Source organism: Carlito syrichta, unplaced genomic scaffold (genome assembly GCF_000164805.1).
Source record: "Carlito syrichta isolate Samal-C Ts95f unplaced genomic scaffold, Tarsius_syrichta-2.0.1 Scaffold314096, whole genome shotgun sequence".
NCBI classification, from domain to species: Eukaryota; Metazoa; Chordata; class Mammalia; order Primates; family Tarsiidae; genus Carlito; species Carlito syrichta.
This window is the reverse complement of record NW_007258192.1, coordinates 230,656-244,526: the sequence shown is the minus strand read 5'-3', so window position 1 is coordinate 244,526 and position 13,871 is coordinate 230,656. Positions and strand designations below refer to the sequence as shown.

At 53.8% G+C, this 13,871-nt stretch overlaps 1 protein-coding gene across 1 annotated transcript in view; it reads left to right on the top strand.

Moving 5' to 3' along the window:
• The window catches only part of CCDC33 (coiled-coil domain containing 33), a 115,128-nt gene that overhangs the window by 75,417 nt on the left and 25,840 nt on the right, over positions 1 to 13,871 (top strand). Inside the window, exon 12 of the mRNA XM_008071032.1 lies at positions 3,252 to 3,446. Coding sequence (XP_008069223.1) covers positions 3,252 to 3,446 — 195 coding nt within the window. The remainder of the gene's footprint in view (positions 1 to 3,251; positions 3,447 to 13,871) is intronic.

Genomic DNA, 13,871 nt, shown 5'->3' with positions numbered 1-13,871 from the left:
CAGGGAGAAGGGAAAAGGCTCTTATCTGGAGGGGTTGGTCTTATCTTTATTTTAGTCTTGTGATTTCATTAAATGAATTATACATAGTAGATTTCAGAATCCCCATGAAATACCCACTGAGTGCCCAGCTCTGACCAGGGGCTCAGTAAATACCAGCTCTGGGTCCTTGGGTTGATCCAGCTGGTGCTGGGTGGCCAACAAAGAGACAGGCTGTGGGGGAGGGGCTCCCTCAGCAATTGTCCTTGCTCTCGGCGTTGATGGGGGCACCTCTGGAGACCTCTCCCTTGATTTCATTACTTCCACTTCCTCCCCTAACTGGATTAGGCGGCAGTCTATGAAATCCAGGGCATCGAGATTGGCTTTCTGCCTGGAAATGAGGAGAAATGTCATTACGGGTCCGGAATCAGCATTGCATCCCAACCCCAGGGGCCACCTGGTCAATGGGGAGGTGGTCTCTGCCCTGCAGCTATTCCTTTCTTCATACCCTCCTGCATCCATCCATCCATCCATCCATCCATTCATCCATCTGTCTGTCCATCTGTCCATTCACTCATTCCATCTGTCCATCCATCCATCCATCTAGCCATCCATCCTTCCATCCATCCATCCATCTGTTCATTCATCCATCCATCCATCGATTCATCCATCCATCCATCCATTCATCCATCCTTCCATTCATCCATCCATCCTTCCTTCCTTCCTTCCATTCATCCATCCACTCATTTATCTATCCGTCCATCCACCCATTCATCCAATCCACATTTTGTAGCTTTCCCTCTGCACCCCATCTGGTGTTCAGCTGTTCTGAGCTGGGGACAGATGTGATGCTTTTTTCTATCTAGACACAACCAGAAGAGCCCACACCATCTGACTCAGATGCCACACCAGGTGTCTTCACATTGTGGGGAGCCTCCTGTCCTCCCTGAACCACAGTTCCCAAGAGGAGTGGGTTAGGGGCTGAGGGAGACAGCCAGGCTGATGCCTACAAGTAACACAGTCCTGAAGCCTTGGTTATGAGGTGCAGAAGGAGCTGCCAACATCAGCCTCAGGGCCACCCAGTGTTGCACGTGTCCTATCTCAAGAGTCTTGTCATAGCTGCCTTCTCTCTGGAAGAATCTATCTTCATACCAATTTGGCATGGGTGGGAGGAATGAGGCCCGGACTGGACTGCATGCCCCTGTGTCCTTGTGCACCTGTCCCTTACTCAACAGCCTGAAGAAGTTTTGTGTGAGTGAATTTCTATACACCAAATGTTACTGGAAAAGAGCATAGAGGAATAATTACTTAAAGAAGCTCAGTGGCACAGTGAAGGGTCCTCGTCCCGGATTCAGCCAGTTTGTACATGTGGACTTCTGTGGAGAGCACCCAATTAAAGAGAGCCCTGCCTGCATGCCTCCTCACTTAGGGTGCTCAGGGTCACCTCTAGCCCCAAGTACATCTGTCCTCATTGGCACTATGCCCGCTGCTCTGTTTACTTCCAGCACAACACTCCAGATAGTAGAATAATTTGCCTGTTTGTGACCAGCAACTGGTGCAGATGGGCCTGTCTCCCTTTTGGGGTCCCCACAACCCCTGAGACTGCACAATTCTTTGAACAATGGGCACATTTCAGGGATAACCATGGATTACTAGCAGAGTTTTTAAGAAACCTCTCCCCTGAGGGGCCATAGACATGTCTATGAGCCCAGGGAACTTCAAGTTGTGTGGGAAAAAGACAAAAATAGCAGGCATGTCTGGAATTGGAGAGCAGAGTGAAAACACAGATAGCTGATTGCTGGGTCGGAAGAACCTAGAGAAGCCACAAACAAGTGCAAGCTGAGGCAGTGAGACTTTGGGGAGAGTGGGACTGGCATTCAGGTGGGGTCAGATTTAGACACACAGAGGTGAGAGTGATAGTTATGTCAAGGAAGAAGGCAAACAGGAAGAAGTTAGAACAGGGAAGGAGTCAGAGGTGCCTCAGAGGACACAGAAAAAAGGAACTGCTTAACGGGTGATAAGACAGGAGGCCAGCCAAGATGAAATGGAAAATGTCTGCACAGCAAAGGGTGTCCAGAGAGTACAGGATTTTAGAAACTATTGCTACTGCATCAGAAGAGGGGTGGCAGAGATGATATCATTCATTCATTCTTTCTTTCTTTTTTTTTTTTTGAGTCAGAGTCTCACTGTCACCTAGGCTGGAGTGCAGTGTCATGCTCACAGCCACTGCAGCCTCTACCCACTGGGCTCAGGCAATCCTTCCACCTCAGCCTTCCAAGTAGCTGTAACTACAGGTGTGCACCACCACGCCCAGCTAATTTTTTTTATTTATTATGGAGACAAGGTCTCGCCATGTTGTCCAGACTGGTCTCGAATGTGTGGGCTCAGGCAATCCTCTTGCCTCAGCCTCCCAAAGTACTGGGATGACAGACATGAGCCACCACACCATATTTGTTTATTTATGTATTTAGATAGTTAGTTGATTAGCTAATTATTTGGAGTCAGGTCTCACTCTGTCACCCAGGCTGGAGTGAGTGGCAGGATCATGGCTCATGACAGCCTCAACCTCCTGGGCTCAGGTGATCCTTCCACCTCAGCCCCCAGAGTAACTGAAACTATGGGCGTATGCCACCATGCCCAGCTAACTTTTTTTATTTTTATTTTTTGTAGAGATGAAGTCTCACTATATTGGCCAGGCTGGTCTTGAACTCCTGGGCTCAGGCAATCCCTTGGCCTCAGTCTCCCAAAGTGCTAGAATTACAAGCATGAGCCACCATGCCCAGCTCAACAAATGTTTATCAAGCACCTACAATGAACCAGACACGATGGCTAAACAAGGTCCCAGCTCACCTGGGACTCACATCCCAGTGTGGCCACTGGAAGACAGTGGCCGCTAATAAGTAAACCCATTTTTTGGAGTTCATTTTCTTGTGAAGTAAGTCCTATGAATGGAGTCACATGAGATAATATGAACAGAAAGCGTATTGGAAGCCAGGTTACTTAAGATAGTGTGGTCTCTTTCTCGAAGGGCAGGGGCTCTCTGAGATCACGTCTGGGCTGAGATCTCCAGATAGAAAACAGCAAGAGCCAAGGCCCTGAGGCAGGAATGAGCTTGACTTGGAGGAACAGCAAGGACCATGCTACTGGGGCCCAGCAAGCATGGGTGGCAGGAGGAGGTGTCCAGGGCTGGCGGGAGGGGAAGCTTGGATGTGGACAGTGCGCCCTGCCCATGGTGGAGGGACCTGTCCAAGTTTCCCTGCACCTTCTCTTTTCAGAGGCCAGAAGGCTTCCTGACACCAAACAATAGCAAGGCTCTGCCCACCCTGGACCCCAAGATCCTAGATGAGAAGCTGGGAGCCATCTGCGAGTCCTGGTCCGAGGCCACAGCCAATTCCTCAGTGGACTCCAGTACGTCCACCTCTCCGGGAGCAGAAGAGGAACTGCCTAGGCCTGAGACATCCCGTGACAAGGTCAGTGTCTTTTGAGCGGTGACTGGGGCAAGGGGGCTCGACTGCCACCCATGGGACAAGTTCACACCTCTGGTGGCAAGTAGCCCTCCCAGGCTACTCTGTGTGTGAGTTGCCCCAGAGACGATGGTGGGAAGCTGTGGCTTCCTCCTTTTAGACTCTTAGCCTTTTGAGTGGCGCTTCTGTGTAATTTCTTCCTAAACAAACCCATATGACACTTGCAAGCCAGGGCTCCATTACCCGTGTGGTCATCGACTCAGAACTTCCTCAGGAGCCTGACCAGCAGGTAATGGGAAGCCCCCCAGGAGATTTGTTTTAACTTAGAAAAGCAAAAGTTGCGGTGGGCGTGGTGGTTCATACCTGTAACCCCAGCGCTTGGGAGGCTGAGTCGGGAAGATTGTTGAGGCCAGGAGTTCGAGGCCAGCCTGGGCAACATAGTGAGACCTCATCTCTACAAACAAGAAATAAATTAGCTGGATGTGGTGGTGCACATCTGTAGTCCCAGCTACTCAGGAGGCTGAGGCAGGAAGATTGCTTGAGGTCAGGAGTTTGAGACCACCCCAGGGACTCTGGCACGCCCATCAGTGGTCTTCTCACCTAGAGAAAAGCCCCTTGCACCTCTCCCCTCCCTCCTGCTGGACACCAGGTGAGGTCCCAAGGACTGGTGTTTGTCCTGCTGTTGGGGGAGTTCTGCTTGGCCACCACCATCCACCCTTGAACCAAAGAGTGCAATAACTTCTTCGTCTCTGGATCTAGGGCCCTGCCTGTGCCCAAGAAGGATGTTGGTAAGCCGGGCTCGGTGGCTCAGCCTATAATCCCCCGCCTTTGGGAGGCTGAGGTGAGTGATTGCCTGAGCCCGCGGGTTCGAGACCCGCCTGGGCAGCGAGACCTCATCTCTACAATAAATCAAAAAAAATGAGCCGGGCGTGGTAGCGCATGCCTGTAGTTCCAGCTACTTGGAAGGCTGAGGCGGAAGGATCGCCGGAGCCCAGCAGGCCGAGGCTGCGGTGGCCGGGAGCGGCCACTGCACTTCAGTCTGGGCGACAGAGTGAGACTCCAACTCAAAAAAAAAAGGATGTTGGTAAATGCTTGCTGGAAAGCAGAATAGAACCCTTTCTGGATAGTGAGAGCATCTGAAGGAACCTTCCTTCAAAAGTATCTTGGCTGATCTCCCCATTTTACAAAGGGTGGCTTAAGGTGGCGAGGGATAGAGCAACACCTGCCCGAGCCTTTCTGACTTGGCTAACCCATGCTGCCTTGCATATAGTCAAGGAAGCACCTGGCACCGTTGGGTCCTTCAGACACTCACAGGGCATTCAGGGCAGTGGGCCTGCCCTCCCCCTTACAACCAGGTCCATCCTGTGCCTCCTGGCTCCTGGCTCCTGGTACCGGTTTACTCTCCCTGGCTCAGTTCCCCAACTCATCATTCCTCTCTCTCGCTCTTGCTTTCTCTCTTAGTCACCTCAGGTTTACCAGGCTGGCTCTTCCCACCTCTGGCACATCATCCTAGTTGTGTCCTGGAGACCTAGTCCCCAGGGCCAGCTCCTACCCACTGGAAGAGCCAGAACCCAGCTCAATCAGGGCAGGACCCAGACACACACACTCACGTGACCAGGAGAGCCCAGTCACGAGCAACAGGACACAAGTGGGTAGCAATGGTGCACAGCTGTGACAGGCACAGGCAGCCATGCAGCCGTGGTCCCTGTTCCGTAGCAACCAAACAAAATTACATAGTGATGGATGAACTCAAGCGACCAAGGGGCACTGTGACAAGCCAGAGAACAGGCTATGGAGCAGTGGGGTGTCGTTGCATAACAATAGGCCTGAGCCACTGAGTCATGGGATGGTATCACATGCATCACACTGCAGGAGGTGCAGCCCAGCAGTGAGCACGGAGCACAGTGTGTGCCCCGTGGGCAAAGGCACAAGGCCATCAAGAACTCTTTAGTAGCCCTGGGCCACATGAGGTAGCAGCAGCGTGGTCACTGGGTGTGTGACTCTTGGACCTGTGGTCAGGGCGTGGCCACCAGCTGCAGAGCCAGGGGAAGCATGGACCCCAGAGACAGGGCAGTGCTTGTACCACGGCCAAACCATGACTGCCTCTCTTGGCTCTCAGCCCCTGTGTCCAACTGAGCCTCTTAGTGTCACCCGATTTCTGGAGTGTGTTTGTCTGTGGCTAGGCTTGTCATGCATTCCCCAGAGCCCCAGAAGCAATTTTGTCTGAGATTCCCTTTGGAGTTTCCTTTAGCTGAATAGGAAATTGGACATTTTCTGGAGAAAGAAGAATCTTGGGGATGGAGGGGGAGCGGAGGGGATGGGTCAGTGCCTTCCTGTACGAGTGCTCCCTGCTGTTCCCCTCACCTGCCGGTCCCACCCCACAGCCCACCCAGCCCATGGGGGCTCCCTACCCCAAGTGTGCCCTTTGACCCATCTTCATTCCTGGGTTGCAACCCAGCCATATCTTCCCAGTTTGGGATACCTGATTTTGACACAGAAATTTCCAGTGCCATTATGTCACCATGGTGCAACGCTCAGGTCCTGAGTGGGTCCACTGAGGTCAAGGTCAAGGGTGTGGTCTTGGTCAGGTGGAGGGCCTCAGGCAGAGGAAGAGGAAGCTCTTACTTCCCTTTGAGCAGCTCAGGAAGCCTTTTGGAAGAGGTAGGTTTTTAAGTGAGTGTTAAAGGCCACCCTGAACATGGTGACTCTCCAGACATTAAACAATCTGCAAGCATTTCTCCTCCACCCTCCAGATACTCTGAGCCCACCTCACACCAAGCTGGACCATTTCTCCTGGCACCAGATAGGGAGCAGTGATGCTGAGGTGCTCCGTGTTGCCTCTAGACAGGCCCACATCCACCACACAGGCTTCTCAAACACCTGCCACGCCACCACCTGTCAGAAAGCCAGGATGACCCACCCTGCCATATGCCCACCCCGTGTCTAACCAGGGCTGGGGAGGAGGTGGTGGGAGAAGAGGCCAAGGCCCCCAGCTCTCGAAATTTTCCAGTACACAGGAGAGGGCCATACCCCGGGAGGTATTTAGTGGCACAGAGTAGGTGCACAGTGAGTATCTGGTGAGGAATGAACAATCAGAGGGGCACGGTTGGGTCAAGGTGTCTTCTCACATAAATACACAGTCTTGTTGGGCACACCTAGTCGGCCCTTAGTAAATGGGGGTGAGGAGAGAAAGAGAAAGAAAGAAAAGAAGAAGATGAGAGGAGGAGGAAGAGGAGAGAAGGAGAGAGAGAAAAGGGGGAAGGAACAGGAGAGAGAAGGAAGGCTTCCTGGATGTGGGCTAAGCTTTGGATAAACAAAGGCAGAGGGGATCAGTCACCATTCAAGAAGTGCACATTCAGTGTTGTTTTCAGCGCAGAAATTCAAGCACAGGGTCGCTCCCTTCCACTCTGTCTCCTTCCTTCTCTCTCTCTCTCTCTCTCTCTCTCTCTCTCTCACACACACACATACACACACACACACACACACCACCTCTGTCTCTCTCTCCCTGTCTCTCCCTCCCTCTGTATGTCTCTCTGTCTCTCTCAATCTATCTCTTTCTCTCTCCCTGACTCCTCTGCTCCCCTCCTTCCCTCTGCCTTGCTCAGAGGAGATTTGTGGCAGACCAGCGGGCCCTCATACCAGGAGATGAATAATTGACAAGTGTTGTTAAAAGATTCAGTGGAGTTTTTCCAACCTCGAGCACTGGAATAACTCATCTCTTTCATTCTCTCTTTGAAAACCTCCCCCCGCCCTCCACCTGTCTCCCTGGCCCCCTGCGCCCCACCCATCTCAGCACAGGCTTTTGTTTCTCTTCCTTCCTTGAGTCTGCTGGACCCTGGCAGGATCCCACCCTGATCCCTCGATTTAAGTCCACTCCCCAGCTGCCCCCACCCCACTTACCTTCCTCCTAAAGGTGTTCGACTGACTTCAGCTGGGAGGGTCCCACTGTGTGGGTGCAGAGAAGAAGGCAGGCCAGAGAAGTTGTGGCCTCTCCTAAGTTCCACCGCAGTGGGGTGGGGAGCTCGGAGGCCCCTCCCCTCCCAGGAAGACTGAGAACTGCTGCTCTGCCCCTTCCCAGGGTGCTGGGAGCACTTGGTGTTCCTATGCCTTGATTTCTCCATCTGTAACCCAGGAGTGTGGCTTACCCTACCCTGCCTGCCCTCAAGATCAAAGAGGACAGGGAGGGGCCTCCAGAAACAGGGACCTGCCATGCCACAGAGATGCACAAACCAGGTCCTTCATGTTTTTCTGGGGTGACCAGTCATCCCTGTTTGCTCAGGACCCAGAGACAGTCCCAGGCACACCTGGATGGGGTCCCCCCACATGGCTCAGAACACTCCTCTGCTCCAGGTCCACCCCACTGGAGGATACCACCCCCCTGCCCCTTCCAGTAGCCACAGCCACAGGGCACATCTGTCTAACCGATGCCTTCCCTGCCCTCCCTCCCAGCTCTCCCAGCTCCTTGAAGTGACCTTGAACTCCCTTCCCCTCTCTGGCCCCTGTTTCTGCCTCGGTCAGCGGAGGAGGCTAGAACAGATGTTCTCAAGTCCCCTGGGGCCCCTGCACTGTGGCTGGAGCCTCCATCCTGCCCCAGGTCCACACCCTGGACTGCCTACAGCCTGGATCAGCTGGAGGCTCAGACTGGCCTCTGCTCCCTCAGCACCATCTGGTGGCAGGTGGCATGCCCTGAACCAAGTCTCCTACAGCTGCTGGCAGTTGTCACCAGAGGGGACCCAAGGCTCCCTGGACACCGCCCCCATCGGCAGCTACAAGTAGCAGGAACATGAGAGGGGTGGCATCACAAAGTCTGAAGGCCTAGAGTTGGCCCCTACAAGCAGGAGGAGCACCAAGCCCAACGTGGGAGCCAGACCACCCAGCCCGAGAGGGCAAGTCCCTTCTGGGACCCAGATCCTTAGAAACCCCAAGAGGCAGAGAAAACACGAGAAACAGAGAGAACCAGAGAGAGCAGAGCCATCCGGTACCACCTCAGCAGCCTCCACACAGATGCCTGACTCAGTGTCCCCTTCAGGCCACGCCACACAAACCACCAAACCCATTCCCAAAACACCTGCTTCCCCATCCCTCCCGCAGCACATGTCAGTCTTGAAGTCCCTGACTCCACTGACTCCCCCTGTCTGGCTGGCTAGCCTCCTCTCCCATCGCCCCCACCCCAAGCACACCTGTGCTACCCACCATACTCTCACAAGCCCCGCCCAGGCCCAGGGCCCCTCAGGTAGGAAGTCTTGTGGAGCACCAGGCCTCCACGGTCCCTCCACTGCAGCTCTGAGCCCTGCATGCTGAGGTGGATGGTGGAGGGACTTCTAAAGAAAATGCTCGTGGGGGGACACAGACCTGAGCCAGGCTGAGCCCTTACCAGTCGTTCTCCCTTCCTGTCCCTCCACTACTCTGACCTTTTCTCCTCCAGTTCCTACACAGACACACACACACACACACACACACACACACACGAACATGCACACACACAGTGCTGACCAAGCACTCTAGCAAGAAAGGAAAGGTAAGAGGAGGAAGGGGGAAAGGAAGAAATCAGGACCCCCCCCCCGCGCATGTCCCTGCTATCTCCCACTGCAAACCCTGCCTCTCATCCCTGCAGCTCTAGCAGGTGTGAGTCTCTACCACTCAAGAGGTGTGTGACCTTGGATAATTCACTCCACCTCTCTGGTCCTGTCTCCTTGTTGTTATGCAGAGGGAATATGGTCACCCTGTCCACCTCTTGCGGCTATAGGGAGAATTGACAGGAGAACGGGTAGCAGTGCACTGTAAACTGTAAAGGGTTTTCCACTTTGCAGGAGGCTTGCTCATAGTCACTGTGTTCATGGGTCCCTTTGAAGCAGAGAATAAAAGGGAGGAAGCACCCCCACCCCCCAGGCCTCCCCTCCGATCCCTTCTCCATCAGGGCTGGCCCCAGACCCCTGCCCCGAGACTTCTCCCTCCTCCCCCCACCCCTCCGAGTCTCCAGCGGGCCATTCGCCGCCTCCATCCATCACCTGGGACTAAAGAGATTAATAAATGGGACTCATAACTCAGCTGCTAGGATGCAGCAGATATTTACGGCTCCGTTTCAATTTGCAGAGAGATTAAGTGTTTGTCGATTTATTGTCTCGGTGTGAGCGAGAGGCTGAGCAAGACCCCCTGCTGGCCATCCTCCTCCCCCCCTCCACATGCCCACACATGCCTGCACACACGTGGGCACATCACCACCCATCCCTGCCCCGTCCCCAAGGCTACCCTCTAGGGAAAGCCACGGGCCACTGGAGTGGGCCTGCCTTCCTGACCGACTTGGCCAGAGACAAGTGCCCTGAGACCCACAGAACAGGGTATGAGGCAGGCCGGGGGGCGGTGCAGAAGCATCCTCAGGTTGGTTTAGACAGTCCACTCTGGCCCTCCTCCAGCCTGGTCTCTCCCCATCTTATTAGATCCATGTGCTCTGGAGCCCAAGCCCATGCTTCTAGAACATTCTCTTGGTACCCAAGTCCCCAGAATCCTCTGCCCAAATGAACCTGAACCTGCTTCTGAGGACAGTGCAGTCCTCTTTCTGGAGTTCATCCTCCTAAGGGTTGAATCCTTTTGGGGGTTCACCCCCAGGCCCAAGGGATGACTGTCTGGAACGCACATGCTGGGATCCTCCATTTATGCTCTTACCTTGGGCCCCACAGACACCAGGGGTGGACTGGAGAGGCGGAGGCTGTCATTGAGAAATCCCTCAGCCTAACTGAGGAGCCTGCAGAGGCCAAGGGAGTGAGGCAGCCTGGGGAGGCTGGGACAAAAGGGGTGTCAGACCAGGGGCTGAGAAGAGGAAAGTGACCCCACAGACCCCAGCTGCCTCTCCCCTTCCCTAGGGACTTGGCATAGGCATCCACTCATTCACTCATTCATTTGACAAGCTGGCTATGTCACCCCACAGAGCCCTCCACCCATTTGTTCAGCCGCAGCAGGTGTGAGTCCCATCCCCACCACTCAAGAGCTATGTGACTTCGAATATATCACTCCACCTCTCTGGTTTCTGGCTCCTTACTGTTAAGTAGAGGAAATAATCTCTCTCCACACCCCACCCCCGGGCTTTTGGGAGGATTAATAAGAAAATGGATGGCAGTGCATTGGAAACTGTAAAGGGCTGTCCACTTGGATACTTTGCAGGAGGCTTATGAACAGTCGCTCTGTTCAGCAGGAGAGCCATACCAGGCAGCAGTGAGGGAGGGTGTGGCCAGGATTAGGCCCAGCCTGGTCAGGAGATTGTGAGAACTCGGAGAAGGTGCACCCAACCCCCCCCACCCCCCACCCCCACCTAGGCACACTTTATATCGAATGCCAGGGCAGTCCATAGATGTCACTGTGATAAACAAGAGAGAAATGGCAGTGGCTCTTCATATGAAATCATGACAGACCTTTGACTTGTTGATAGAAGGAAATGTAGATGGGAAGACTTGTCCCTGTAAGAGGCATCTGTGATCTGTTGAGTGGAAATTTCTAGCATGCGTGCGTGTGTGTGTGTGTGTGTGTGTGTGTCCCAGGCCTGGCCTGGGGTCTCACCAAAAGCCACTCAGGGACCTTCAGGGCTTAGTCACCACCCTTTCTGGACTTCGGTTCCGCTATCTGTGAAATGGGGAGGATACCTCCCTCTGGTGGGGGACTGGAGGGTGTGGAGGAGGGAGCTGAGGGCTGGTGGGTCATGGATTGGCCCGATCAGGGCCTGGCCCTAAGCACCCAGAGGTCGGAGGAGATGAGGAAGGAAGGGCCCCCATCCCCGGGACAGAGGCCACGCAGGAGCAGGGAAAAGGAACAGCAGAGAAGGCACTGGGGGTAGGAACCTGGGGCCTAGGGTCATCTTCCGACTCTGTTGCAGACTGAGGTGTCAGCCTGGCTGGCCCCTTCCCCTCCCCTGGCCTGGTCTTGTCAATTTCCTCTTTCATCCTAGCAGAGGAGGCAAACAGCAGCGGTGGGGCAGCCTCCTTGGTGAGATGAGGGGACTTGGGAGGGTGTGGGCACTGCCAGGCCTCCGGTCTTCCCATCCCTCCCAGGCCTTGATGAAGCTGTGGGTGGGTGGGGCAGGAGCAGACGCTCTCAGTAAATAAAGCCAAGATGATGAGGCCATAAATGGCTGAGGGCTTGAATCATCGATTGGCGGGTGGGGGTGGACCACATCAGGCAACTGGGAGAGAGGGTCGCTAAGCTGGGAGCTGGGCCCAGCCCTGCCACAAACTGCCAGCCCAGCCGGCCCTGAGTCCTTCTTTTAAGAATACTGTGTTCCCACCAAGATTTTCTGAGCTCTGCCTCTGCACCCGGAACTTCCATCATGATCTCATGTGATCCTTGCATCTGCTTCGCAAGGAACATACAATTATCATCCCCACTTCACAGGTGGGCATACCGCTAGAGATCAATAACCCTCCCAGGGCCACTGGGCAAGAATGAGCTAGACTCTTGGTCCAGCCAAGGCCTGGGGTCTCCAAGTCTTATGACTCAGACGGCAGGAGCCTGGGGAGTTTGACTCACCAACTTCCCAGCCCACCTGGAGAAAGGGCTGCCTCAGTTTCCTTGTAAACACTAAGACAGAGATCTGGGGCTGCGGGTCTCCTCCCCAGGCCCACCTGGAGCATGTGAGAGTACAGGTGAGGGCCCACACACCATATGTCCAAACCCCAAGTAATTAAAAGTTACAAATCAAGCCAAAGTCAGCAAGCTGCTAGATATGCTCTATTCCTCTACCCTGAAAAATGCACCTTAGGAACAACCTCAGAGACTTCTCAGATTCCACTTGGACCCTGGCGGCATGGAGCGTGCCACGCCCAGCCCCCTGCCCCTGACCCCCACCTGCCCCCTTCTTCCCCGGCTCAATTTCAGTCCCACACCCAGGAGACTCTGTGGGATCTTTTGAGTGCATCAGGGAACGCCACCACCAGGAGGACAGGCCCTGGGAGCAGGCAGGTTTCCCTGGACGTGGTATAGAGAGGGCACAAGTTCTGGGTAGGCACGTCCCATTGGCCCCACCCACTCTTCACCCCGGGGGAGGAAGGCCAGAGTAGGCCTCTCTCACATCAAGGCCCGGCGCAGAGCCACTATCTCCAGCAAGTCCTCACAGAGTTCAACATGCTCGATTGCAAGCCTACCTACACCCCCATGACAAGAGGGAGCATTAAGGAACTGATAGATCACCCAGAGAAGCAAGTTCCTCTAGGATCACACGAGCACTCTCAGTACCGCACAATTGTGGGTAAACTTATGTATGCCATGGTGGCTACTAGGCCCGATCTCGCTTTTGCACTTAGTTTCTTGGGCCAGGCATCGGCCGCCCCTACTGCCGCGCACATGGCGATGGCTATTCGAGTGTTGGCGTACGTTCGTACCACACTTGATCACAGTCTTCACTTCCCCTTCATCAGATCAGAGGGAGTGATAGCAGAAGGTTACTCTGACAGCAACTACGCAGAGTCTCCTTCCAGAAAGTCCACCACAGGCTTCTGCTATTTCCTCAACGGATCACTAACCCATTGGTGTTCCAAGTTGCAGGCCTGCGTGGCAACCAGCACCTCTGTCGCTGAATGGTTCGCACTCTACGAGACCGTTCGCGAATTGGTGCCCCTCAGGAGGCTGCTCAACGACCTAGGGCACCCTCAGCAACATCCCACGCGCGTATGGGAGGACAACCAGACAGCAATTGGCCTCCTCAGAGACGAAACGCACCACAACTGCACCAAGCACATGGATGTCAAGTACCACTGGATCAAAGAACAGATCAACCCTAAAGGAGGACCAGTGGATATCCAGTACATCAAGACCCAAGACAATCTTGCCGACTTCTTCACCAAGCAACAACCACAGCCCATCTTCACAGAAGTTTGCAAACAGATAGGCCTCCAAGAATAACCTTCCTCTCCTTCAGCAGTAAATCCTCCCATCTTCTTCGTTCTCCCTTCCATCAACCATTCACCCATCTTCCTCACTCTGGACATTTGGATCTTTGGCTTTGGAAACATTTGGCTGGATTTTCTCTCTCACTTTTGGATTGGAAACATTCTGGTTTGGAGCCCCTCTCAGTTTGAGAGGGAGTGTTGGAATCTGTAGCTTGTAATTTGATTGTAATATAAATGTAATAGCAAGATTCAGCGTCAGAAATAATGTGACAAGCTGTCAAAGTATGTGACAAGCTGTCAAAGTGTCAAACTGACAGTTTTATGTATTTATTTCCTTATTTGGGCGTTTTGCTGTGCACAGGCTCGTGCGCACGACCCATGCGACGCAGGGCTCGATTTTTGTACTGTTAACCAATAAACATTGTAACACAACTCATCTGAGAGCTCCCCCATTCCCCTGTAACTATTTCTAACAAGTATCTATTATGTGCCAGTTGACTACTTCAATTTTGCCCCCCTAAAACAATTCCAATTTGTCACCACTCTCTAAAGACCACCC